Raw genomic sequence first — 27,709 nt, 5'->3', positions numbered from 1 at the left:
TAGTTTAGCTAGAGAATTGCAGGAGAAAAAAGAAGAACTAGTACAGCTACGAAAAATAAAATTGGAAGGGATCGCATTAAGGTCAAAAGCAAGGTGGGCATCTCAGGGTGAAAAGATGACTAAATATTTTTGTAATCTTGAAAAAAGACATTTTGTAAGCAAACAAATGTTGAAATTAGTTACATCTCAAGGTAATATTTTGACGGAAACAGACGAGATCTTAGAGGCGACGAGACTTTATTATGAAGACCTATACAGAGAACAGGAAGTAAAAGACATAGACATTAGCAGTTACATTAAAAGTTTGCCCAGTCTGGATGAATTTGAATCAGAGCAACTAGAAGGACTTATAACAAAACAGGAAGCCACAGAAACACTAAGAAGAATGCAAAACGATAAGAGTCCAGGCACAGATGGAATGACTGTAAACTTCTATAAATTTTTCTGGAAAGACATAGGGGACTTTGTAGTTAGATCACTGAATGAAGGTTTTAAAAAGGGAGAACTGTCAGTTACACAAAAAGAAGGGATAATTACATGTTTACCAAAGGGAGATAAGCCAAGAGAATATTTACAGAACTGGAGACCTATTTCGTTGCTAAACGTAGCTTATAAGATAGGATCTGCATGCATAGCTAATAGAATCAAGAAAGTTTTACCAAAGTTAATACACGAAGATCAGACAGGTTTTATTCCAGGTAGATATATTGGCGATAACATAAGAACCCTGTATGACATTATGCATTATTTAGAAATTGAACATCGTCCAGGCTTGTTAGTATCAATAGATTTCGAAAAAGCATTCGACTCATTAAATTGGTCATATAAGAACACTGTATTAAAAACCTATGGATTTGGCCTAGATTTATGTAAATGGATTCACATCTTTTACAAGGATATAAAATCATTATCATTGTGAACGGTAAAGTATCCAAAGGCTTGAAAATACAAAGAGGATGCCGCCAGGGAGATCCAATCTCACCCTATCTGTTTGTATTATGCTCAGAAATCCTGGCATGCAAGATTAGGGAAGATGAAGAAATTAAAGGCATAAATTTATTAGATACCATTTTTAAAATTAGTCAGTTTGCTGATGATACAACATTCACATTAGAAGGAGATAAAGAATCGTATGAAAAGTTGTTTGAAACACTAGAGGGATTTGAAGAATTTTCAGGGCTAAAAATTAACTATGAAAAAACATTAAATGTCTGGTTAGGAAGAATGAAGAACTCAAAACGCCGGTATCTACTAGAAAAGAAAATGAAATGGAACCCCCCCAAATATAATCTTTTAGGCATTTGGTTCACAGAAGATCTATCAAAAATAACTGAAGTGAATACAAAAGACAAATTGATAGAAACTAAGAGGCTTTTCAAGATTTGGTCAAAACGTATATGTACACCCCTTGGTAGAATTGCTATTTTAAAATCACTTATACTTTCAAAACTCATTTACTTGTGGATTCTTCTTCCCAATCCCCCAGACAAAGAGATAAATCAACTACAGAAACTGTGCTATGAATTTATATGGGATGGCAAAACAGACAAGATTAAAAGAATATATACAGTACATAATGTTGGAAATGGAGGTTTGGGTATTCCAAATATACAAAAGTACATAGAGGCTCTAAAAATATCATGGATTAGGAAATTACACACAGGAACAGCAAAGTGGAAAAAAATACTCTTAGTCAAATCCCCAGAAATCAACTCCCTGGATCTGTACAGACCAAGAAAATTTGTAAACACTGAATGTAATAGTTTCTGGAAAGATGTATATTGGGCATATGAGAATTTTACAAAACATGTTTGGTTAAAAGAAGCACAAGAGGCACTCGTAGAACCACTTTTTCGTAACGACAAATTTAAAGTCGGTAATAAGACAGTTTATTTAAAAAATTGGACAAGGTATTTTTCTGGTTAGAGATATTGTAGATGAAAATGGGTGCTTCCTTTGTCATAAAGATTTCACAGAAAAATATGAGGTTAAAGTTAATTATTTACTGTATATGGGATTTATACGTTCCATTAAAAGTTACTTGCGCACAAACAATATTACTATCACAGACAAAACTTGCAATAAAGAACCAAAAGCACTGCAGATAATAGCTAATGTTAAGAAAGGATCTAAAATTTATTATGATATACTACTTGAACCAATTTTTCTATACAATATAAATTCTTTTATCAAGTGGGAGCAAAAACTAGACATTGCAATAAATTGGGATACCACTATGAAACAAGTGAAAAACATAAAAGAAGTAAGATTGAAATGGTTCCAGATTAGAATATGTCATGGTATATTGGTTACAAACAAAATACTAAAAAAAATGGGAATAACAAACAGCGACATGTGCAACTTCTGTAAAAATGAAATAGACACAATTCAACACTACTTATGGCACTGTACATTTACTCAGCTCTTTTGGGGGGACTTAGAGAATGTCTTGAAGGAAAAGTGTGAAAATTGTGCAAATGTAAAGTTTAATATAGAGTTAGTATTATTTGGAAATGATGATGTTACAAAAACAGGTGAAATATTTGACTATATCATTCTAGTGGCGAAATATTTCATTTATAAATGCAGAATAAATAAAATCAAACCATGTATAAAGTACTTCCTAACAGACCTAAGAAACATATATAAAACCGAAAAATATATACACTCGATGGAAATGATGTCCACAGCATTTTCTAGAAAATGGTGCCCTTACATAAAAATGATTGAAGGCAACGAGGAGGAGTAGAGACAACCACGAATGTAACGCTTGTTCTTTTATTTTTTACTTTTTTTTTTTCCCCCTTTCATTTACTTACTTGTTTTTAACAGTGCATGTGACGTTTTTGTTGTTTTTTTTCTCGGTATGAAGACAGTGTTGTGTCATTTTCCTGATTTACAGTTTAGGTGGTGCACAGTGGCAAATATTGTTGATTCCAGATGTTGGTTTTGTATGTCCGTCTGTATGTATTAAATGTTAAACTTGAATAAAATTATTAAACAAAAAAAACAAAAACAAAAAAAAAAAAGAAATTTCTGTAGCATTTGCTCTAATTACATATTTTGCCGACGCTAGCTTTCTTAATTCATTAAGAGGTAGTATTCCTGCAGCTCTATACGACTGTAATGTGTTCATATGAAACGGAACTCCTAGGGCCAACTTTATGGCTTTGCCATCTAGGCTTTGCGATTTTTTAAGGAAAGCATTCGGAGCAGAGTAAAATACCTCCTGTCCACATGTCAATCTAGATCTTACCAGTGCAGTAGCGAGATGAGTAAGTGTTTTTGAATCTTGACCCCAAGGCTGTTTACTGACGATTTAAGAAAATTTAAGCTTTTCAGTGCTTTTGATATGTTTTCTAGATGTTTCTTCCAATTTAGCTTTGGAGTAAAATAAACACCAAGAAATTTGACCTCAGATTTGAGGAAGAGTTCTTTTCCATCAAGATGAAAAGTTGGTAATTTGATAATCTCCCGAATTTAGCCGTATTTCAGAATAATTAACGGTTTATTTTGTTGATGCCGATTCCGGAATCCGAAAACACTGTTACCCCTTTGCAGCTGCCCGATTGTCTGGTAAGGAAACACCATGACCTCGTTTTTCTTGTTCGAAATCAAAAGAAAAGAAACACAAATTCTGGACAGAAAACATACAGTGACACTAACTACATTATTGACGTGTTTGCTGTATATGAACATTCTTACGTGAATCAACCGTTTCACTGAGTTTTGGCCAGCCTTGTCTAGACTGGTCTGTGCAGATCTTGACAAAATATGTTGCAAAGCCTGACACGATGGCAACGTCTCCTTTACCGCTGAATTAAAAGAATTTCTTAAATAATCACTGATGTGTTTACTGCATTAGAATGTTTTAAAGTGTATACTGAATTTACTAGAATGAACAGAAAAGAGAAACTGAATGGAGGGTGTCGTTGTTTCTCAGTGAGTGAAAAAACAAGCTTGTCGAACACGGATCTCTGCAGATCTGTAAAAACGGACATATATTGCAGTGTATTTGAGGCGATGGGAACGTCTCCTCTACCTCGGACCTGAAAGGAATTTTTAAATGCCTGAGGTATACCCAAAATAACATGATTTAAACTGCATTATCACTTCGATCACCGTTGTCAATTTATTCCGCTAAAAGAACATGCTCAAATAATAATTTTTGAATGTCATAAACAAACCTGAGTTAGTGCAGTGGATAAAACAACTCGTTCTTGACCCAAAAATCCTTGGTTCGAATCTGCTTTGAAGCCTTTTTTTCTCTTGTTTTTAAAAAGAAGCTGCCTGGTGTAAATAATTATGATAACGAACAGAGAACACATTTCAACAAACTATCTTATATTTTCTTCTTTTTTTTCTTCTTTTTTTTAATAAGATATTATTATCATTTCTTTAAGTGTGTATCACAAGTGAGTCTTGAAGGCCTTGCCTTTCTATTTTCTTCTTTGAGTTTGCATCTAAAAAATGAATAAAACTGTTAAAACATCAGAAAAAAGGCGTAAGGATTTATCTGACAACACTGCAAAATGGATAGAAAGGGAAACCGTTTGCAGAAACCCTTGCTTTAACACACAACTGACAGACCTGGAGGAATCAGGTAAAGAGTTCTGTGCTGCACCCCAATAGTTTTTCTAAGAGGAAAGGAAGAGAAGAAGAAAAAGAAGGAGAAAAAGAAGGAGCAGAAGAAGGAGAGGGATGTGATGAAGGAGGACAAGGAGAAGAACAACAACAACAATAATAAGAACAACAATAACAAGAAGAATAACAAGGAATTCTTCTTGTTCGCCTCTTCACAATGTCAGTCAAGCCTGCATGATGAATGATGTCATCCTCTCCACATCCTGTCTGAAGTCATGGCACTTAGTGTGCAGTAGGGTTGGTGTCGTCCTCTCCACATCCTGTCTGAAGTCATGGCACTTAGTGTGCAGTAGGGTTGGTGTTGTCCTCTCCACGTCCTGTCTGAAGTCATGGCACTTAGTGTGCAGTAGGGTTGGTGTTGTCCTCTCCACGTCCTGTCTGAAGTCATGGCACTTAGTGTGCAGTAGGGTTGGTGTCGTCCTCTCCACGTCCTGTCTGAAGTCATGGCACTTGGTGTGCAGTAGGGTTGGTGTCGTCCTCTCAACGTCCTATCTGAAGTCATGGCACTTGGTGTGCAGTAGGGTTGGTGTCGTCCTCTCCACGTCCTGTCTGAGGTCATGGCACTTGGTGTGCAGTAGGGTTGGTGTCGTCCTCTCCACGTCCTGTCTGAAGTCATGGCACTTGGTGTGCAGTAGGGTTGGTGTTGTCCTCTCCACGTCCTATCTGAAGTCATGGCACTTGGTGTGCAGTAGGGTTGGTGTCGTCCTCTCCACGTCCTGTCTGAAGTCACGGCACTTGGTGTGCAGTAGGGTTGGTGTTGTCCTCTCCACGTCCTATCTGAAGTCATGGCACTTGGTGTGCAGTAGGGTTGGTGTCGGCCACACTATCTCTGAGCCCCCTCAGGAAGGGACAGGTCTGCAGAATGTATTCTGGTGTTTGGTCTTCGAGACCACAGGAGATGGAGCCAGCTTCATTTTCCTGAACAGGTGGCCTTTTAAGATGGCAATGGCCAGTTTATAATCTCATGATCACCACCTGCTAGGACACCTAACAAGGACAAAAACATGAAGAAGAAAAAAAACTTTCTCACCATCCCTGCAGACGCTAGCATTAAGCAGACCAGCAGGCAGACAGTTGGTAGAGGGTGTGCAGAAGCCTTCGTTGTCTGGGTTGACCGACACATTGGCAAAGGTCATGGGGGGCACTATGAAGCGATACACGTCGATTCCTTTCAGTCCATACTCCTTGGAATACTGGATTTCCAAAGACCTACACATCACTACTCACTTCAGAAACAAACAAACAACAACAAAAAAAGAAGAGAGAGAGAAAGACAAAAAAAAATTGGAGAGATACACTTCTAACACAACCAGTCACCATTCTCTCATAACAAAAATAGATAAATAAAAAAAAAAAAAGGACAAAACAAACAAGTTGAGAAATACACTTCTGCCAATGATGTGAAACACTCAGCAAAACTTTCAATCATTTCAGTCTAAGATCATCAACTTAGATGAACAGACTATAATGAATAAATAAACTTTCAGTCATCGGTACTTTCTTTTTCTTGTCACTGTAGTTGTCGTTATACCAAAACATTAAAATAAAGGGAAAAAATAATTTTTCTTAAAAATCAAAAAGAAAAAAAATAATTGCCAAAGTGTCAATAAGGAAATCAGTATAAAACTCCCACCCATACAGCAGACAAACTGCTCAGAGATGTACCCACGTACCTGCAGAGGTCTGAAGAGAAGAGGTAGAGAGCCTGGGACTTGTCCACGAATGGAGGGTACAGTGTCCCATCTGCAACACACACATCATCTTTCTTCTTACATTTGTACTGAAAACTACCTTGTAAGTAACTCTCACTTTGAATAAATTTCACCCTGATGATAGTTGTTTTCGACTGACAGGAGAGAAGGTAACTGCTGTCCTGACTATCTGGGCTTGAATTTGGTTATAGTGGAGAGTGTCTTAAGAATAATAATAATGGATACTTATATAACACACTATCCAGAAATCTGCTCTAGTTGCTTTACAAAAACACTTTTGTTTACATTACATAAATGTTATTTTCACACACCAAAATGTGACTAAAGAACTAAACACACACATACACACACAATGCATACATGCATTTTAATGTACATATGTACATAACACGCATGAAATGAAATGAAATTATGGTGCTTAGAGCCTCGCCGACCACTAAGGCCATCTCAAGGCTATCGCCGTGTTAATAACTACTACAAGGATAAAAAAAAAACAATTAAAACGAGTCACCACTTCAAACTTTCCACTCCAAAGTTTAAAAAAAAAAAAATTCCATAGTTTAAAACCTTCAAATCTGGTTAAAAATGTTCACTTCTTTTAAGAAGTCCATCAGCGCCCACGGAGGGACATCACGAAACAAAGTCTTCAAAGAAACCGTAGTGTAATGTCTGTGTCTAATGTCATGCAGATCCCAACAGTCAAGGAGCACGTGTTTCACGGTGAGAGGCTCATCACAGGGAATACATCGAGGGGCCTCTTCCCCCTTCAACAAGTAAGAATGAGTAAAACAAGAGAGGCAAGGCCTTCAAGACTCACTTGTGATAAATTAAGTCCACTAGCATTAATTACATAGTAATTTCCCTTTTTACTAACAGCACCAAAACGTTTGCAAAATAAATAAAAATTCCATGCTTAGCAAAAGAAGTTCCTGTTTGATAAAAAAAAATGATAATAATGACTCCTCTTGTTGTTGTGTCAGAATAAGAGGTCAAAGTGCCAAGTTTAGAGAATACAAAAAATATAAATATAACAGTAAATGCAGTTTGCATATAATTAGGCTTCTTTTTTTATTTTTTTGTGCCCATCCCAGAGGTGCAATATTGTTTTAAACAAAATGACTGGAAAGAACTGAATTTTTCCTATTTTTATGCCAAATTTGGTGTCAACTGACAAAGTATTTGCAGAGAAAATGTCAATGTTAAAGTTTACCACGGACACACAGACACAAGTTTCAAGTTTCAAGTTTTAATTATCCTTTCACTCCTATTGGAGTATGGAGGATTACTGCAAAATACTCATTTTCGTGCCCATAACAAACATTTCCAAATACACAACAATGTCACATAAAGTTGAGAAAACACAAATGTCTTTTAACTCCAAAAGTATAACTAGGCAACATTTGCAAATCTAATCATCTTACTTACAGCTAAAATGACTTTTTTGCCTCCTTTAAGCATATTACAAAAATTAAAAACCGATTTTGGAGACAAATATTTTTTAGGAACATATCTATTTCGTAACTGATCATAATTGGGACATTCCATTATAAAATGAAACTCATCACCAATCACAGACATGTTACAAACCTTACAAAATCGTAACTCTCGTGGTATGCCTTTGTGTCTCCCTGTTTCTATTTCCAGCTTATGATTACTACTTCGAAATCTGAAGAAGCTGATAACATAATTATCAGGCATTTGACTTATATATTTTTCTCTACCAAATCCACTTTTGAAATTTCGATAAAACAAACATTTACTACTCGCCTCTAGAGCATGTCTCCATAGATTTTGAAAACTATCTCTCAAAGCAATGTTGACATTCTTGCAGAAAGATTCCCTCTCCAAGAAGAATTGACCATCCCAAACACAGTCATACCCTGCTTCTATTAAAATTTGTCTGATACAACTCATCCATTTTGAAGAATAAATACCATTTCGATATAAGTCAAGTAATATCAAATATATTTTCCCAGAATATTTTTCTGTGTTTGATATTACTAAGCTGGTCCAAAATCGAACTAATCTCATTTTCACTAACACACTAATTGGATAAATACCAGTTTCTCCATAAACAATTTGGGTCATAGTATTTCTGTTCAGTTTGAACAAGCGTTTCAAAAATTTCAATTCTAATTTTTCAAGTATATCTACATTTTCATAACCCCATATTTCCGCACCATACAACAAAATAGGGTACAATCATAGACTGGTACATGTCCAGAATGATATGTAAAGGTAAATCTTGATTTCTGGCTGACTGAAGTAACGAAAACATAGCTTTTTGGCCCTGTTCATAAATCATTTTTTTAGCTTTATAAAAAGTTCCGTTTCTACTAAATTCGATGCCAAGATATTTAAAAGAATCGACAACATCCAAACATGCATCACCAAACTTAAAAACAGGCTTTAGCTTGTTTGTAGAATTAAATATCATCACTTTAGTTTTCTTTACATTGACCACTAGTTTCCATTCTAAACAATATTTGTGAAAAACATTGAGGGACTGCTGTAATCCTTCTTTCGTCTCTGAAAGTAAAATTGTGTCATCTGCATACAACAGTACAAATAGTCGCATGTAATTATCTAACTCTGAAATGTTAACATTCAATAAAAGATCAACAGATGGACTCTTATGCTCAGTCAAATACAACTCTAAATCATTGAGATACAGAGAAAAAAGCAAAGGCGAGAGATTTTCTCCTTGTCTCACACCCTTACAAATGCTAAAGAAATCAGATTTTTCACCATTTAAAAACACACATGACTTAATTCTATCATACATGTTCATTATGACACGCAAAATTTTACCATTCACACCTTCATGAACAAGTTTTTGCCATAACCCACTTCTCCAAACTGAATCAAAGGCTTTTTTAAAATCAACAAAAGCACAGTAAAGTTTCTTCTTTTTCATGGAGAAAATATCAATAAGTGATTTCAAAACAAACATTTGATCTAATGTAGAATGGGACTGTCTAAATCCTGCTTGGGCTCCTGAAAGTATATTGTTTGTATTGATATAATCAGTCAGTCTAGCATTTAACACTGTAGTGAATAGTTTTCCAACACAGCTGAGCAAAGTTATCCCCCTATAATTATCACAGTCAAGTGTATCACCTTTGCCTTTATACAATGGCAATATCAAGCCGGATACCCATTTTTCTGGTACAACACCTTCGTCCAGTATCTTGTTAAATAATTTACAGTATGTTTCTGTCAGCAAAGGAACGCTGTTGATGATATATTCATTACGAATCATGTCTTCACCGGCACTTTTGCCATTCTTCAGTCTTTTGATGGCTGAAGTAATTTCATCTTCAGTAATACATGCATTTAAAATATCATCATTATCCTCTAAATTGATAATGTGCATTGCCGTTGTACTGTCAATATGTTCATTATCATTAACGTTAAGGTTGCTGAAATGGTGAAACATGTCTTCTAAGTTAATGGGACATGATGTTTTCTTTTTCTTTTTAATTCTATTCCATAGTTCTCTTGAATTGCTTTTGCGTAAACTTCGTAGTTCTCTGTGCCATTTTTTTCTCCACGTCTTTTCTGCTTTCTTTAAAACGGACTTGTAACTTTTGCTGACTCTTTCCAGCGTGTCTCTATTTTTACTAGAATTTCTTTTTTTTACTCTGTGTTTAGCTTTAAAATACTCTGATCGGCTTCGTTTGCATGTGGAATCAAACCAGCTGCGACTATCTCTGTGTTTTGTCTTAGAAGTGCGAATTTGATATGTCCCGAGAGTATCTTTTGCCGTCTGAATCAGAATGTTTGCGAGTTTATCATTTATGACGTCAATATCATCAGCATCGATTGCGTCATTTAAGTGTGTAAGCTCAGCGTTAGACAAATTTTCTTGAAAAGAAGCAGCCTTTTCGTGTTCCCATTTTCGTATTATTTCATTCTGACCTGTTAAATCTGATGTGGCACATTTTTTATGACACGGTATGACAGCCGTATCAGTATGATTTTTATGGTTCAATATGTGACACTCAGTAGCCAGAGACAAGACCAACGGGCTGTGTACATCAGATAATAAAGCATCAAAAGGGGAAATAGTAAAATCTGTTATTTTTGTGAACAAAAAGGGGGATCCAATCATGTAGTCAACCACAGTACAGCCATTACTAGTGAACTTTCCGATTCCATCATCTCTCCCTGCTCTTCCATTAAGCATATACAATGAAGACGATTTACACAAGTCAATCAATCTATACCCATAGTTGTTTGGTCGACGATTATCTTGATTATGTCTACACTTAATTGGATATAACTGCTCATCTAAAACATTGATCAAATCATGGAATGGACCTTTACTGTCACTCTGATGTTGATCAATAAAATCTTTCAAATTTTTTGTATAAGCATTAAAGTCACCTGCTAACAGAATATAACAATCATATTTACTTTGTATATCAAAGAGCATGTTTTCAACATCATCAAACATATCAACACTACTATACACTGATCCTTCAGGAGGGATGTAAACCACTCCAACACACACATCTTTATCATATCCCGTTAAAGATGATTTGATCATGAACCATGTTGAGTTGCTGTCTTTGTTTGGTAGAGTGGTAATATAATTACAATATTTCTTTTTGTATGCAAAAGCAACACCACCTGAACGTTGGTACGATGAACATTTTCGACTGAAAACATGTATTGTATACCCAAGTTCATAGAAAACATTTTCAAGGAATGAGTGATCTTGCTTGTCTGTTTTTGTTTCTGTTAATAAGATAACATCAAACTGACTAATGTGTGTAACACACACACAGACAACCGAACACCGGGTTAAAACATAGACTCACTTTGTTTACACAAGTGAGTCAAAAAGTGTGCCCCGCACGCTGTCTGCACAGCACAGACTCCTCCTTTCTGTTCTTCACCCCCGAAGGGAGGGTCTCTTTCAGGTCTGGACGGATCTGGAAAAGCTTGTTGTCCGTCTGGGTGTTCCACTCCTCTTGCCAAAGATCCTTAACGTAAGTGTTCACCTTCCGCTTCATGTCTGTGTATGGTACAAAGGATCTGGATAAATCTTTCTTTACAGCGTTCCTGGCCAGCATGTCCGCTCTTTCGTTACCACGAATGCCAACATGTCCGGGAACCCAGGCCAACACAACCTCGTATCCTTTCTTCGTTGCGAGAGTAAAAGCTTCATAAAATTCCAGCAGTTTGGGATGAGTGATATTCCTGCAGGCGATCGCCTCCAGGGCTGACAAGGAGTCGGAAAAGATCATGAATCTGTTTTTACCGCCAGAACCAGTGCGGTCAGTTCCGCAGTGTACACCGAGCTGTCAGACAGGATGTGTTCCACTGAGGGACGGTCAGGAATGGTGGGACAGAACACAGATGCAGCGACTCCGTCCTCTGACTTGGAACCGTCATTGAAGATTCTTTGAAAAGTGGGAAATTTGTGGCAGAGTTCCGAAAAGAAAGTTCTGTAGGCCAGAGAACTGGTGGAGTCTTTACGGTACGAGGCCAGATCGAATCAGACCTCAGGTGTTCTAAAGGTCCACGGAGGGCTGTCGGGGAACTTGGAGAAATCTGAGATGCCACCGACATCCAGATTGGCATTTTCTATGTGTGGCTGAATGCGGAGTCCAAGAGGAGGGATGCAGTTTGGGTTGTCTTTCAGCGTCGTAAGCAGGGTTTGTAGGTTCAGAAAACAATTTCAAATAATAATTTAGGGTCAGCTTCAGTCTGCGGTTGCTGTGCACAGGGGTGGTGCGGAACGCACCTAAGCTGAGATGGAGCCCTTGGTGGTGTATAGGGTCCAACAGTTTCAGGTAAGACGGTCTGGCCGAGCCGTATACTACACTTCCACAATCCAGTTTCGACCAGACCAGAGCTCTGTAGAGGTGCAAGAGAGTTCTCTTATCAATACCCGAGCCCGTGTGTGCTACAACTCGCATGATGTTCAGAGCTTTTTGGCAAGATATTTTCAGCTGTTTGATATGGCTAAGGAAGTTCAGCTTCTGATCAAAGACAATCCCTAAAAATTTGGCTTCCTTGACCACCGGGATGGTGAATTTTCACAGACGGATTTCAGGGTTCGGATAGAACTGGTGAAAGTTATGAAAATGAATACATTCAGTTTTGGAGGATGAAAAGGTGAAGCCATTCTCCTCTGCCCAACACTGAATTTTGTCCACGCAGAGCTGAAGCCGTCGCTGGATGCTGGCATACGTGATGCCAGTTGCATACAAGGCAAAATCGTCCATGAACAGCGAGCTGTCTGATCCCTTCTGAACGGATTGAACGATGTCATTAATTTTGATGCTGAAGAGAGCCTGCAAAAGAATGCTCCCTTGCAGGACACCAAGCTCCTGCTCGTGAATGTCGGACAGGGTGGTGCCGACCCTCACCTGGAATTGTCTGTCTTGCAAAAAATTGTGGATGAACTGGGGCAGGTGTCCTCGGAAGCCGAGCTTGTGCAGGTCCGAGAGGATTCCAAATATCCAGGTGGTATCGTAAGCTTTCTCCAAGTCAAAAAATATGGCCACCACATGCTGTTTGTTTACAAAGGCATTTCTTACAGTGGTTTCCAGCCAAACCAGATGGTCAACGGTAGAGCGATGCTTGCGGAAACCGCACTGTTCTTTCGCCAGAAGGCCGTCAGTCTCTAGTTTCCACATCAGTCTACCGTTGACCATCTTCTCCATCAGTTTGCAGATGCAGCTGGTCAGTGCTATTGGGCGGTAGTTGGAGGGGTTCGAGGGGTCTTTTCCCGGTTTCGGCACCAGGATTATGAGGGCTTTCTGCTAGAAGGGTGGAAAAAAGCCTGTGATCCAGATGTGGTTGTAAACTTTGAGCAGGGTGTCCAGACAGGTTTCGGGAAGATGTTTTAAGAGTTTATAATGGACCTCGTCCATTCCTGGAAAGGAATCCGTACAGGTCTGAAGGGCAGATTTAAGTTCATTCATAGTGAAAGGAAGGTTGTAATTCTCTGTGTTGTCGGAAGAGAAGTTACAGGGTGTTTTTTCTGTCAGGTTTTTGGTTTTGAGAAACTGAGCAGATTTGTTGGCAATCTCGAGTTCTGTTCGATTGTGGAGGCAAGCAAACTGGCAACTGCTTTCTTCTCTGTGACCATAGCGTCTGAAAGTCTAAGGTGATGGAAAGTTGGGCAGATGTTTTTGCCCTTAATTTTTTATTTAAAACCCTCCACACTTTCTTCTTGGGTGTGTTGGAGGTTAAGGAAGAGCAAAAATCTCTCCATGACTTTCTCTGGCTCTTTTTAAAAACATAACTGGCTTTCGCCCTCAGCTGTTGATGGGTTCGAACGCTATCGGTCTCCGAAAGACGCGTCGCTGCGCTCTCTTCCGAGACTTACGGGCCTCCCGACATTCCGCGTTGAACCAGGGCGTTCTTGGCATCTGAGGCTTGGAGGTAGACGATGGGACTGCTGCTTTGACGCAATCTAAAACGATCTGATACAGAGTGTCAGCAGGGTCCTTGCTTTTTAATACTGTTTCTTCCTGCAGCTCCGCTCTTATCTTCGTGGTAAAAATTCCCCAGTCGGCTTTGTCATAGTTCAGGCGGTCAGGCAGAGAGTCACCTTCCCCATCTGTGGGGCGCAGGACAACAGGAAAGTGGTCACTCCCGTGCAGATCGTTGTGCACTTTCCACTCGTAGTTCAGGACCAACGATGGATCGCAGACCGACAGATCTAAACACGAGAGCTTTCCAGAGGACAGATGAAGGTAAGTGGGAGACTTGTCGTTAAGACAGCACAAGTCCATATCGGAAAGAAGGTTTTCCAAGAGAAGACCTCGGGCTGATGTCATCTCACTTCCCCAGAGCGGGGAGTGTCCATTGAAGTCGCCCAACAGTAGAAACGGTCGTGGGAGCTGGTCGACCAGGTTCATGAGGTCCTGCCTCAGAACACAGACGGAAGGAGGAAGGTACAGAAGGCAGACAGTGATGGTTTTCCCAAGTGTGACTCTGACTGCCACCGGCTATAAAGGGGTGCTTAAAGGAACTGTACTGTATAAAAGGGACTTACGTATAAAAAGAGCGACACCTCCCGTCAATCCCACTTGCTTCGGTTGAGCAGGTTTAAAAATGGTGTTAAAACCAGAGAGAGATAAAACCTTGCCATCTCTTTGCAGAGTCTCCTGCAGCACCAGCACTGAAGGTTTCAAGGCACGACAAAGCAGCTGAAGTTCCTGGAAATTGGCGTAGAACCCCCGGATGTTCCAGTGGATCACTGCCATTAAAAAGGTTAAAAAAAAAAAAAAAGTAAAGCAGCAGCCTAATCCATCGCTACCCCCTGCTCCTCTGCTTGCAGTGGCTCAAGGTCGGCCAAGATCGCGTATCTATTTTTGGAATTTAATTTTTCCGATTCCGACCAAGCCGGAATATCCACCACCTCGGCTCTTCCCGATCCCGCCGAGGCCGCAACCCTCCCCTCCTTGAGTTTTGGAGGTACGGGGGGTTTCTGGCCACTCCCGCCAGCCCGAGGGCCAGGCAGACGAGAGGCGGGGCGAGGGGGGCCGGGGTTGGGGGGGACGGGAGGCGGACAACGTGCCTCCGCCCGAGGCTTTCCGCTCCCACCCAGCAGCCCCTGAGGACCGCCGTACAGGATGGGAAGGGGTGGACACGGCGCCTCCACCCAAGGCCAACGGTTCTAACAAGGTAGGCACGTCGTCCGTCTGCGTCCCTGTGGACGTCGTCTGGACCGCGACGTCCACCATCCTGGGTCTGACGACAGAGGCGTAAGACGCCTTAGGCAATGCGGCCTCCACTTGTTTTCTTGCCTCAAAGAATGATATTTTCTTCTCCGTCTTCACCTTCTGGATTTCCTTTTCTTTTCTCCAGGCAGGGCAGTCTTTTGATGAGGACAGGTGGCCGCCTCCACAGTTCGCACAACAGGCTGGACTGACGCATTCGCCCTGGTGCGCCGCCTTTGAACAGGTGCCACACGCCTCTTCCTCCTTGCATCGGTCCCGCACGTGTCCGAATTTCTGGCATTTGAAACATCTTAGAGGGGACGGCACATACAGGCTTACATTCACCATCAGGTATCCGACTCGAATGTCCTTGGGGACATTCGGGCAGCAGAAGGTGAGGAAAATTGTGTTGGTCGGGACTCTGTCCGACCCCTTCTTTACTGTCACCCTGTAAACGTCGGTCACTCCCTGAGAGGACAGCTCGCTCTTGATCTCTGCTTCAGACACTCCTCTCAACTCCGGGCATCTGATGACCCCCTTTGAACAGTTCAGACCTTTGTGAGGGGAAACCCTCACCGCCCTATCCACAAAAGTAGTCGCCTTGAGCAGAAGCTGTGTCTGCCTTTTAGACTCTGTCTCCACCAAAAATGCTCCGCTCCTCAGCCTCTTGATAGATTTCAGTGATCCCGCCAGACACTGGAAGCCCTTCTGGATAGCAAAGGGGCTGAGAGCCGACAAGGGCTTGTCGTCATCAGCGCCCTCCATCACAAGCCACGATGGCCAAAATCCAGAGGTCTCACCGACCTCCGAATCAGAGTCCGAGTCGTCTGTTCCTGGTTCCTTCTTTTGCCAAGTTTAGGGGGGGGGGGGTGTTTGTTTGGAATTCATGGTTTATTAATTGTACATTCATCCCTCCCTTACCCACCCACCATGGGGTCCAACTTAGGGGCCAGGGTCAAGGGAACACCAGCTTGACCCCTTCCAGGTTTCGGGAGGGATATACGACCAACAGCTTAGCTCCAACATGTTCCCCCCTGATCATGCCCAGCTCCTGGGGACAGAGAACCGAGCACTACGGGGGTTATCCTCGCTAGCTTCCAAACTGCCAGCCCCACGAAGGGGTAGCCGATTAACACACACGGGCCAATGTGTGCCGCCTGTCTTTGGAGAGGTCTGAGCCAAAGGGATGTGTTGAGAGCAGCGTGCTCTCTCAATCCCCAGGATCTCATTCCCCTCCATCACAGGTCGCGCCGCACGGCAAACACGGCGGGCCTGAAGAAGGCCGCAGAGAAAAAAGAATGTGGAAAAGAAGGCTTGATGGGGAGCTGAGGACAGAAAAGAGGCGGTAAAAAGAAGAATAGAGAATAGCGAAAGGGACAGTGGGTCACATTTAGTTTGGGCCTCACTCATGACCTGTTCGGCATGGGAAGCCCTATCAGGGGCATCAGTCTGAAAACCACCACTTATTCAACCTGAACAGCTACGATGGCTATGTAGGCTGTCAATTAAGACCTGGGACTAGAGCAGCAAACCCCCAGAAGCACTGATGCCCCCGCCGACATAGCTCGCTTGATCACTGGCCACTAAGCCTCCCGACCACGACAAGGTAGTGACCCCCCCGGGAGGGAGTCAAGAGAACACCAGCTTGACCCCCTCCAGGTTTCAGGAGGGCATAACACGCATGCACACACACACACACACAAGTACACATGCATGTATTCATATACACATACATATCATGTATACACAGTCTTTTTTTTCCTTGTCTTTTTTTTTAATAATTTTATTGTATTCTGTTTACTTCAAACACAAGAAATGAATTTGACCTCCTTAGTAGTCTCTCCAAATTATTTTCCCCAGTTTCTTAGTTTATGCAGCCAGTACAAACAATGGAGTAAATGGGAAGAAAAAAGGGACTGAGAAAGGAAGTGGACCTGCCGCAACTGAACTTGTTGCTGAGGGAAGAGGGGAGTTTTGAGACCAGATTTGAAACATGCAAGGGAATCAGAATGACGGAGGTTATCAGGGAGCTTGTTCCATGTCTTTGGTGATTGAAAAGAAAACAATCTATGTCCACTGGTCTTACATGAGGTATCCTGAGAAGTCGAGTATCAGAGGAGTATAGATGTGGAGGACTTCAGAAAGATACTTGGGGCCAGATCCGTTGACTGCAGAAAAAGTCAGAGTGGATTCGATCAGAATGAGTCTGGAAGTATTATTCTGAATTTGTTGAAATCTGTCTAACAGATATTTGGAAAGGCCTGCCAAAAGAGAATTGCAGTAATCCAATCTTACGAGAACCAGAGCGAATACAAATGTCTTGGTTGCATCAATTGAGAGATATTGGCGGATAGAACTGATTCTATGCAGTTCCAGATAGGCATGTTGTCAAAACATTTTTTGGACAGGCTATCATGAATTCAGCCTTATCGTCGTTATGTTGCAGCTTACTGAGGGTCATCCAGTCCTTTAGGTCAGCAATGCAATCTGGCGTTTGAGTCACCAGTGCATCAATTTCAGCTATGGAAGCCAACTGATAAAACTGAGTGTCATCAACAAAGCTCTCATGTGACATTGCATGACTGATGACATTCAACAAAGGAGCCGCATAAAGCACAAAAAGAACAGGACCTAAGACACACCCCTGTGAGACACCATATCTCAAGGCAGATACATTAGAGTATCTACCATTTACACACACTTTCTGTGTATGATCTGACAAGTAAAAAAGATGAAACTTCAAGTTAGTTTATTTTACAGGTGGAAATAGTGCTAAAATAACAGCAAATGTATTAGACACAACAACCAAGTGCAAATATGTTGTTTCCTGCACTATCATGTTGTTTTAAACATAAGCACTATACGTAACCACTCACGTGCACCTCCCCCCACACACCCTCCCACCCAAACACCCACAATCACACAATATTACAACAAAAAAGCTGACTGTAAACAATATTTTGGCTTGAAGTTTCATCTGGTGAGTTTTATACTAGATGAAAACCCCAAAATGAAAGTTTCAAGCTGAAATATTGGGATTTTTCCATACCCACTTCTGACACAGCCACACCCCCTTCCTGTTGATGTACCTTGCAGCATGTTACCATCATCGGGATAACCAGAATCACTTCAGTTGATCAACAATTTATTACTCTCATTTTCTATCATGTTTTTGTAGTTGCTATTGTCAATGTTGTGCGGAAAATCAAACAAAATTCTAGCCACCTCTTCTGTAGTGTACATTCTGGAAGCATTGTTGACACACTCAACAGCTTTTCACTTTATAAAATGGAAAAAAAAAAAAAAAAAAAAAAAAAGGGGGTGTCAAAATTCCAAAGCCAAAACTTGCCAAGAAATTGCTTTGGAAACTCACCAAGGCAGTCACCATTTGCAAGGGAGGAAAGGTTATGCAACTGAGTGGCTGGACACCTGATTATGCAGTTACCCCTAAACTGCAGAAATATCTGCTGTTGGAAGTGAAAGCTTAATCAGTTTCAATGTGTAATATTTTGTCAGATGATTTAAGCAAAAACATGTGCAAACATGACGCTAAACAAGTAGAGCTCCAGAAAATACAGAATAGTGCAGCTCGACTTGTCCTTAAAAAGTCATGGAGAGAGAGTGCTACTGCTCTCCTGCGGACACTTCATTGGTTGCCTGTTCAATCCAGAATTGAATATAAAGTTGCCTGTCTATGCTTTCAGTGCCTGAATTGTGATACTGTGACGAAGGTGTTTTAGAGTTGCTTTGAATCTGTGGAGTAGAGAGGAATTATTTTTTTAACCAAGAGTTCAGTCCCCTTGAGTTTTTATTTTAGGAGTGAGTTGTTTGTCAGTTGATATTTCTGGATGGTCAGCTGGTTCCAAACTCTGGAGAGATGTGAACACCCTGCTCCAAAACTGACTCAGTCAGTTACTTGCTACATTTTTGTAGGCAAGTCCAGGTTGCCTCTTTGACTTAGTTTGGGTCTTAACTCTATGGAGACATAGTTAAATAGTTCATGTAGTTTTGCTGTGACGGACAAATATTGGAATATTTAAAAAATTCAACACACTGTCACACAGAGACAAAGACATACAAATTATATATCACTAGAAAGTTTACTATCTCTTCTTTTAACATTTAAAAACAGTTTTCTCGTTAAATGCTGCTGAATATATATTTTTAATATCTTAAATTGTGTCACTAAATACTGAAAAAACCCAAAAAAAATTGAAAAACAGGTATACTGTACTCACCAGGCATGTCATATACATCAGCTAATCCACAAAGAAGCATAAGACAATTTTCTCACACAGTAAGGTTCCCTGATTCTCATGAATCAGTTTGAAGTCAAATGTTGCGCAACAAACTATTTAAACAAATAAAATAAAAGATCACAACACTGGAAAAACAGACAACGCAAAACCAATCAAATCCATCACTTGAAAAAAAGAAGGAAAACCTATTTACACATTTCTGCTGCAGCTAGATTATTATTTGCTGTAGTCCTTGACTGTATGGAACACCTCAAAGCAAGGAACAGCACAGAGGGGCGCCTTGCACTGTTTGCACATGATTGTGGTGGCTTTTTTTGCGTTTTTCATCTTGTCATGACGCTCCTTGTGCTTTGTGTTTGGCGTATCACACCTTGCACTCTGTGTTTTCCTGGTCTGCTGCTCCTTGGTGGGTGGAATGTTAGCAGGCCAGTAATGGCCTGGCTTCAGTCTCCTCATGTCTGCTCCTGTGTCTGGCAGATATCCTCCTCATGCGTGTAAAGTGTTTTGAATTTCTGTAACAGACAATGCTGTCATAAGAAAAAAAGAAAAAAAGAAGAAAAGCTTTTGCATGTATTGCAAAAAAAGGGCAAAAAAAACAAATGCAAAATAAAGATCCATAATATTACACAGCATATACACATGCATAATAATTCAGGAGTGACAGTACAAATAACACACATGCACAGACACACCCACGCATAATACACTGACACACTGATTGCACAGATACACCCCCACACAATTTTGTAAGCGCTCACATATAAAAGGATAATTTTACATTAATCTATACAAATTATTCATCAAAAATTGTAGAAATCAACATTAGTTACACAAGAAATGAATTAACAACAATATCAAATTGTAAACACACTCACCTCAACAGGAGTGGGCATGTCTGGAAAGTCGGTGAGAGTCCTGGGGTCCCAGTAAAAGGTGCAGCCAGTGGGAAATTTGTCAGGTCTTTTATCCACCCATGCAAGTAATCTTGTTCCTCATCGTCAATATCTACAGTCATCAAGTCATCTTGTCTTGCAGTATGGCCGTCACTAGTGTCACTGTCGATTTCTGTCTCAGCATTGCAGTGGTCAATCAGCAAAATTTCGTTGTCACTTTCAAAATCATCTGGTACTAACTGAATGTCATCATCATCAGAAAAATCATCAGAGAATTCGTCACCAGTGTCTAGGAGGTCATGTTCAATGTCTGATCCTTCTGTCACAATTTCGACAGCTTCACGCAGGGAGTACATTCACTAGTCCGCCATGTTTGTTGTGTAAGCATCATGACCTCTGACCAGGCCAAGAAAATTCGAGAAAAAAAGCCTTTCACGCAGTTAACAGTCAAGGGGAAATAACTCAATTTTTCCTAGACTGGTCCCTCAAGAAAGCCTGATTAGTTTCCCATTAACTGAACACTGCTGAGTGTATGAAAAAAAATTTGGAGATCCATCATATCTTACACTACGGCATGTTGTTCTGTGTGGGCGAAGCGCCGGAGCTGAAGCTCCGGCACATCTCCAATGAGTTAAAGATCCTGTAATCCATGTCAGCATTTGGTGAGTTATGGAAACTAGAACATACCCGGCATGCACACCCCCGAAACTGAGTATGGCTGCCTACATGGCAGCGTAAATAAGCAAAACAGTCATACAAGTAAAATGTTAGTGTGTATGTATGCGTACATGAAAACTTATTGAATGACACAGGAAACGAATGATGAGCACCCAATGGCAGCCGTCCGTCAGCTCTACCCAGGTAGGCGGCCTGTGTGAATGATGCCAAGATTGTAAAGCGCTTAGAGCTTGGTCTCCAACCAAGGATAGACGCTATATAAATATCCATATCATTCATCATCATATCTTAATACACATATGCACAATACATACATAAATAGTATACAAATTTGCATACATACATAATACAGACACACCCTAAACAGTAATGATTTCAAAAAAGAAAAAAAATTGTACCTGAACCATTCAAGCTGTTGGCAATTGAGGAATTCCAGAAACTCAGAGAGCTGAAACAAGCCATAACAAAGCATCAATCTTGTAAAACAAACAAAACAGTCCAATGTACTGATGGTTTTTTTCAAGCACACCTAATTTGAACTGAACAACCCCCCAACCCCTCCAGCAGAGAAATGATGACAGATACAAACAGACATAGATACAGGAAAGATACAGAGAAATGATGGTAGATACAGATAGACTGAGGGAGAATTACGTGTTGCCATTCCAGGAGATGATTTCAGCAAATTGGTCAATGGTGCCTCCCATTCCTGACATGATCTTGTACACACCATCGTCACTTCCATTTTTCTGCAAACACACAACACATTTTAGAAGGAAACATTGCACAGACTCATTCACAAGTCAGAAGTCATTACATGAAATGCACTGAACTGGTATTCATGAATTAACTCTGAGCTGAGAGTTCCAGTCTGCCTGCAGGCAGGCTATGCAGTGAGGATACACAGACACCCCAGTGAGCAAACTGTCCACATGCAATGAGGACAACTCAATGACACACCCAGGTGATACCCAGGTAACCCCCAGGCACTAGGGAAGACTGCTGGCACCCAGGTAGACAGCAGAGACTCTTGAAGGTTGGTTGCATGCATCTGGAAAGACCACAGACACCCGGGGAAACTGCAGGCACCCACATAACTTTCCAGAGCTCGTAAGAGAGGGAAAAAAAGGGAAATTAAAGTCCCTGGAACTGCAACACAGTTCCAAACCTACAAGGTGAGAACTCAGGAAATGAAATGGTGCTGGAGGCCCCATAGACCGAAACGAAATATTTTAAAAAAACTATCCCTGACTGGTGGGTACAAGAGCCAGTGACCAAAAAATCTTCTGCCAACAACATCGACAGGTGAACCTTCCTTATCCAAATCAAATTCAACTTTATCATGTGTAGGCAACCCTGCACAAGAACCAACCTGAGCTGCCCACAAGGTAAGGGACACACACGCGCGCACACACACACACACACAAGGAAGAAAAAATAAAATAAAAACAATTCACTGTAGCTGAGGGGTCAAGTTGACCCCAGATAGTCCTCTTCACCCCACCACCACTGTCACATGTGACAACCCCAAAGATCTAAGCAGACACATGGTCTCACGGACATTACAGGAACATAAGATATCTGTTTCTGTTACCAAAGCAAAACATTCCAAAATGCTGAGGATAAATCTTCTGTCTCTCTGTGTGGCAAAACATACATATATTTCATCATTTTTGAGGTGCCACAGCAAGACCATTTGGTAAGCAGTTAAAATGCCATAACTGATTTTCTCATTCAAATCTCAGGAATTTCTTGTGTCCTTGAAAAATAAGCACTGAATAGTATGCATCTTCCAAATCAACAGATGTCATAAAACAGTTTGGAGTCATCAGTTTTTCTTCCTCCATTTCATCATCCCTTATATATAGTTCAAATGTTATAAAACCTTTGGTCACAAATCAAAACTATGTGATGAAATTTGGACTTACCTGGAATGACATTCAAGTTCAAACATACATGGTGCAGGTCATACTCATGCTGAAGCACACGAACCAGGAAGAAAGCACACTCACTGCTGGAGCTGGTGTATCGCACGTGCGAAACTGGCTGCAGCATGCGTTTAATTGCCAGCAAGTACGTTCATACCTAACACTCACGTGACTTCGTCCAAAGGCAACAGGCGCATGATAAAGGAAATTTTCTATCTAAAATTACGGTTAAATAACATACTTGCCGTGACCCAACTAGTGCAGACTCCGGCAGGGGTCTGACATTCCTGTCCTGTGCAAACTACTATCCGCCTATGCGGAGAAAACGAAAGTACTACGGCCGACAACCTCCCGGAAGTAGGTAACCTCCCCTTTGTCCCCCTGGCTAGCGCCCTCTTTTAACAGCAATATGCCATCACCAGTGCAGCGAGCAGGGAGAACAGGAAGCGGAGCGGACGGGAGGGTCTTAAATTTGGGTCACGGTAAGTATGTTATTTAAACGTAATTTTAGATAGAAAATTTCCTTTTAATTCCACATACTTAACCGTGACCCAACTAGTGCAGAATAGGGTGACAAGGTGGAGGGCTCGCCTGTTCTACTGTCTGTGTGCTGCGATGACCTGCTGTGCAACTACCACAGAAGCGATCCCTCTTGAGTCATCATCCCGCAGGCATGCGACGTCTCTCAGGTAGAAGTCGATGAAGGTGGCAGGATTTTTCCAGTAGGCAGCATCCATGTCTTGCAGCCGTGTTGAGTGCGCTAAGGCAAGAGAAGAGGACCATGCTCTGACTTCATGTGCTCTGGCTGAAGAGGCATCAAGTCTCAATCCTACGTCTGCATACGCACCTTTAATCGCATTGACTATCCATCGAGACAGTGACGTTTTGCTAATGTCACGCGGATGGTCCAGGTTCCAGCTAATGAATAGGCATCGTTTGGACGCTCGGAAGGGACGCGACCTTTTAAGGTATATGCACAGGGCCCTGACCAGGCAGAGGAATCTGTCCTCGTCGTCATGGGCCAGAATGGAAGAGAGCGGTTTGATGAAAAGAATGGGAGAGGGTGTACAGGGAGATTGATTTTTGGCAAGAAAATCAGGGAGGAATCTAAGCGAGATAGATCTGTCCGGCTCAAAGGCTATATCTTGTGTGATGCCACTGAAGGCATGAACCTCACTACACCGCCTGCCTGAGGCAAGTGAGATGAGAAAGAGTGTCTTCATGGAGAGTAACTTGAAAGGAGCTATAGCAAGGGGTTCAAAGGGGAACTTGCGGAGGTATTGTAGGACCAGAAAAAGGTCCCAAGAAGGGGTCTGGAGGGATTTACGTGACTGAGGGAAGCCCCTTGGACCAGTGCCCTAAGCAGGGAGTCATCTGAGAAAGAGGGCCCGCCTAGTTGCCGAAGAGTGGAGCTGATTGCAGCGCGATGGACGCGTACTGCAGAGGTGGAGAGGCCTTTGGAGGAGGAGAGGAAGGCAAGAAAGTTGGCGAGATCCATATTGGATGGGTGTGTGGGATTGACTGAGTGGGTTGAGCACCAGGAGAGCCAGCGGTTCCAGTGTGCAGAGTAAACGCCTTGAGTGCCTTTGCGATGTGACCTGCACACAAGGTCAGCTGTGTCATCGGAGGCGCCTAGTGCTGACAGAGATTCCCGCACAGTAGCCAGGCGTGTAGGTTGAGAACCTCTGGGTTTCCGTGGGGGATGCCCGAGTGGGGCTGGACTAGGGAGTGTCTGCCGATGTGAAGGCGGAGTGGGGGAACGTGAGTGAGGTAGAGAAGGTTGGGGAACCACGGCTGTGCTGGCCAGTGGGGTGCGATGAGAATCAAGGTGGCACTCTCCAGCCTTGCCTTTCTGAGGATTTTTCCCATGATTGGAAGTGGGGGGAAGGCATACCCCGAAAGGTTGGACCAGCTGATCGATAGGGCGTCTATGGCCCAGGCCTGCGGATCTGGGACTGGGGAGACGTATGTAGGGATGCGGAAGTTGAATCCTGTGGCAAAGAGATCCACATGTGGTTTGTGCCAATAGTCCCAGATCGGCTGGAGTGTTGAGTGTGACAGGGTCCACTCCATTTGTAGCACTGTGTAGGATCTGCTGAGGTAATCTGCTAGAATGTTGAGCTTGCCTGGGACATGCCATGCTGTCAGGTGGATGTTGTGCTCTTGACACCAGAGGAGGACTGTCTCCGCACGCAGGGACAGCTGGTGTGAGTGAGCTCCCCCCTGTTTGTTCAGGTAACATGCTACCGTTGTGTTGTCCGTGAAAAGCAAGATCAGCCTGTGCGCAACGTGGGGGAGGAAGTGCTGGAGGGCAAGGAAGACCGCCTCCAGTTCCAGTTTGTTGATGTGCCATGACTGCTGTTGTGGGGTCCAAGTCCCCGATGGTGTGTGGTTCTCCATGTGTGCACCCCAGCCCATGTTGGAGGCATCTGTGTACAGTTCTGCATCCGGTGCTGGGTCCGAGATCGGAACCCTGGCGTTGAGCCATTGCATGTCCATCCAGTGCTGGGTCGACTGTGAGAACCATGTGCCTAGAGGTGTATGGGTGTCCCATGTCTGTGAAGACTGGGACCACCTGTCCTGGAAGTGACGCTGAAACGGGCGTTTGTGTAGTCTCCCTAGCAGAGAGGCAAGTTCCCTGGCAGATGCCAAGGTTGCCTGTGATAGTTGAGAGAGGAGGCTGTGTAGCCTGTGGAGGTGAGGCATGGCCGGACGTATGGTCATTGATACGGAACCGATCACCATACCCAGGAATTCGAACTGTTGGGAGGGTTCCAGTTCCGATTTTTCTGTGTTCATTAGAAAGCCCAGTGATTGGCACTGGTTCCTGACAAGGTTCAATTGATGCTGGCAGAGGGCCCTGCTCTCCGCAAGGATCAACCAGTCATCTAGGTAGACCCTCAGGCGTATGCCCTTGCTCCTGAGGGCTAAACATAGTTCCCTGACCGCCCTGGTGAAGACCCACGGGGCTGGAGCAAGGCCAAATGGAAGGGCTCTGAACTGGAAGGACTTGCCGTCCCATGAGAAGCGGAGCCACTTGCGGTCCCTGGGGTGAATGAGGATGTGGAAGTATGCATCCGTGAGGTCTATGGAGACTTGCCCAGTCTCCTTGCCTGATGGATTCCCTGATTGACGCAGGTGATTCCATGCAGAACGGTTTGTGCTGGAGGTACTTGGTTAGAGGAGAAAGGTCTAGGACCAGCCGCCATCCGCCAGAGGTTTTGGGGACAACGAAAATACGGCCGAAGAAGCCTGGTGACAGAGGAGGAGCTTCCTCTATGGCCTCTTTCTGGAGAAGAGAGAGGACTTCGTCCCGCAGGGCTGAGCGGGCTGCGTTGCCCTGTGGGGGGGGAAGGGGGGAGGAGGAGAGAGAGTGAGAGGTGCCTTGGAGGAGAGCCAAGGCAGGCGGAACCCCGACCCTATCACCTGGAGGACCCACTCGCATGCTGGGAGAGACAGCCACGCTGGCATGTGCCTGGATAGGCTGCCTGCTGGCTGCTGTTGTGCGAGTGGCGGGTGAAGGGCGGGGGTAAGTCATTGGGGGTGGGCCAGTCTGGAGGTGGCTGCTGGCCTGTGTGGAGGGCGGAATGTGTGCGGCTGGCGCCTATAGGCCCTGGGCTTGGCCCTGGGTTGTGCCCTGGGTTGCGCTCTAGCGTTAGAGGGTGAAGACTGACGCGGGCGCGGTCTGAAGGCGGATATGTTGTTGCGCCTGAAGGTGTAGGGTTGATGCCGCGGAGCATGCCGCAAGTGTGCCGAAGCACGGCGAGGGCCTGCGCCAAGGGCAAGGTCCCTAACCAAGTCTGCGCGGCGTTTTATGGCTGCAGTGGGGAAGCCCTGACCAAATAGGGAACCGTCAGTGGGTGGAAGCGCTCTGAGGGAAGCATGCTCTGGTGGAGAGCGCACGTATGGAGAGTGGTCGAGCACAGCGTCCCTCCTGGCCAAAATAACATTCATGTAGGCCTGTGCCTGTATATTGGCAGACCGCCTGAGGAGCTGGCTGATCTGCTGTACAAAGGGAGAGAAGATGGTGATGTCAAGGCCGGCTGGTTGATCAGTGGGGGTTTCCATCAGTGCTGTGGCAAGGCCTGCAAGGAAGCTGTCTATGGTGGCATCGATTCAAGGGATAATCTGGCAGCTTCCTCCAGATCCATAAGGAATCTGTCGGGCAATGTTACTGTGCAATTGCTATGCGAGTTGTGCAGGAGGAGTAGTAGGTCTTCCTGAGAAAGAGGCAGGGTCTTTGAGGAAAAGGACCCGTAGCTAAAAGTGGGGGTTTTGAAGTGGGTCTGGGCAGGATTTTCAAGAATTTCCCTTGACCCATTGCGGCTGGGAAATTGGGGACAGAGTCAGAGGGGACATCGCTGATGGGTTGGCTCCTGATGCGTGCCAGTGTGTGTTGCAGGGCGTCAAGTACCATGGGCGACTGTGTAAGGGCGTAGTGAGGGCCATGGGAGGATCTGTGGATGCCCATAATTTCCAGAGCACCGTGGGTTTGAGGCATGCCTGCTGCTTGAATTGTCTCCACCCTATCTGGAGTGTAGGAAGCTAGGAGGGTCAATGCTTCCTGCAGGGAAACCAGCTGATTTTCCTCCGAAGGTGGTTCCTCTGTGTCTGTGTCACCATCAGAAAATGTCTCTTCAGTGGCATAGAATGATGGGTCAGGCTGTGTGCTGAGCACGTGACCAGTGTGGTTGCCCTGGGTGCTCTGAGTGTGTCCTGTTGTAGTGGAGAGGAGCTGCTGGGAGGTGGCAGAGGATGGTGGAAGGAGATGTGCTGCAGAAAAAGAAGGAGCAGCAGCAGGAGAAGGTGTGACACCAGGAAGGAGAGTGAAGCATAATTGCTGCAGCAAGTTGACAATGAGCTGCTGATTGTTTGGTTGAGCAGCTTGCTGAGAGACCATTAGTGGCT

At 43.1% G+C, this 27,709-nt stretch overlaps 1 protein-coding gene across 3 annotated transcripts in view; it reads right to left on the bottom strand.

Moving 5' to 3' along the window:
* Positions 1-27,709, bottom strand: part of LOC143283910 (lysosome membrane protein 2-like) — a 179,327-nt gene that overhangs the window by 111,048 nt on the left and 40,570 nt on the right. For all 3 annotated transcript variants that reach the window (XM_076590324.1, XM_076590326.1, XM_076590325.1), the window contains exons 5-8: positions 21,528-21,622; positions 21,272-21,321; positions 6,318-6,387; positions 5,675-5,853 (exon numbers count right to left, since the gene is read on the bottom strand). In XM_076590324.1, the coding sequence (XP_076446439.1) occupies positions 5,675-5,853; positions 6,318-6,387; positions 21,272-21,321; positions 21,528-21,622 (394 nt within the window). The remainder of the gene's footprint in view (positions 1-5,674; positions 5,854-6,317; positions 6,388-21,271; positions 21,322-21,527; positions 21,623-27,709) is intronic.

Source organism: Babylonia areolata, chromosome 7 (genome assembly GCF_041734735.1).
Source record: "Babylonia areolata isolate BAREFJ2019XMU chromosome 7, ASM4173473v1, whole genome shotgun sequence".
In the NCBI taxonomy this organism is placed as follows: domain Eukaryota; kingdom Metazoa; phylum Mollusca; class Gastropoda; order Neogastropoda; family Buccinidae; genus Babylonia; species Babylonia areolata.
The sequence above is the reverse complement of the archived record's forward strand: the minus strand, read 5'-3'. Positions and strand labels throughout refer to the sequence as shown.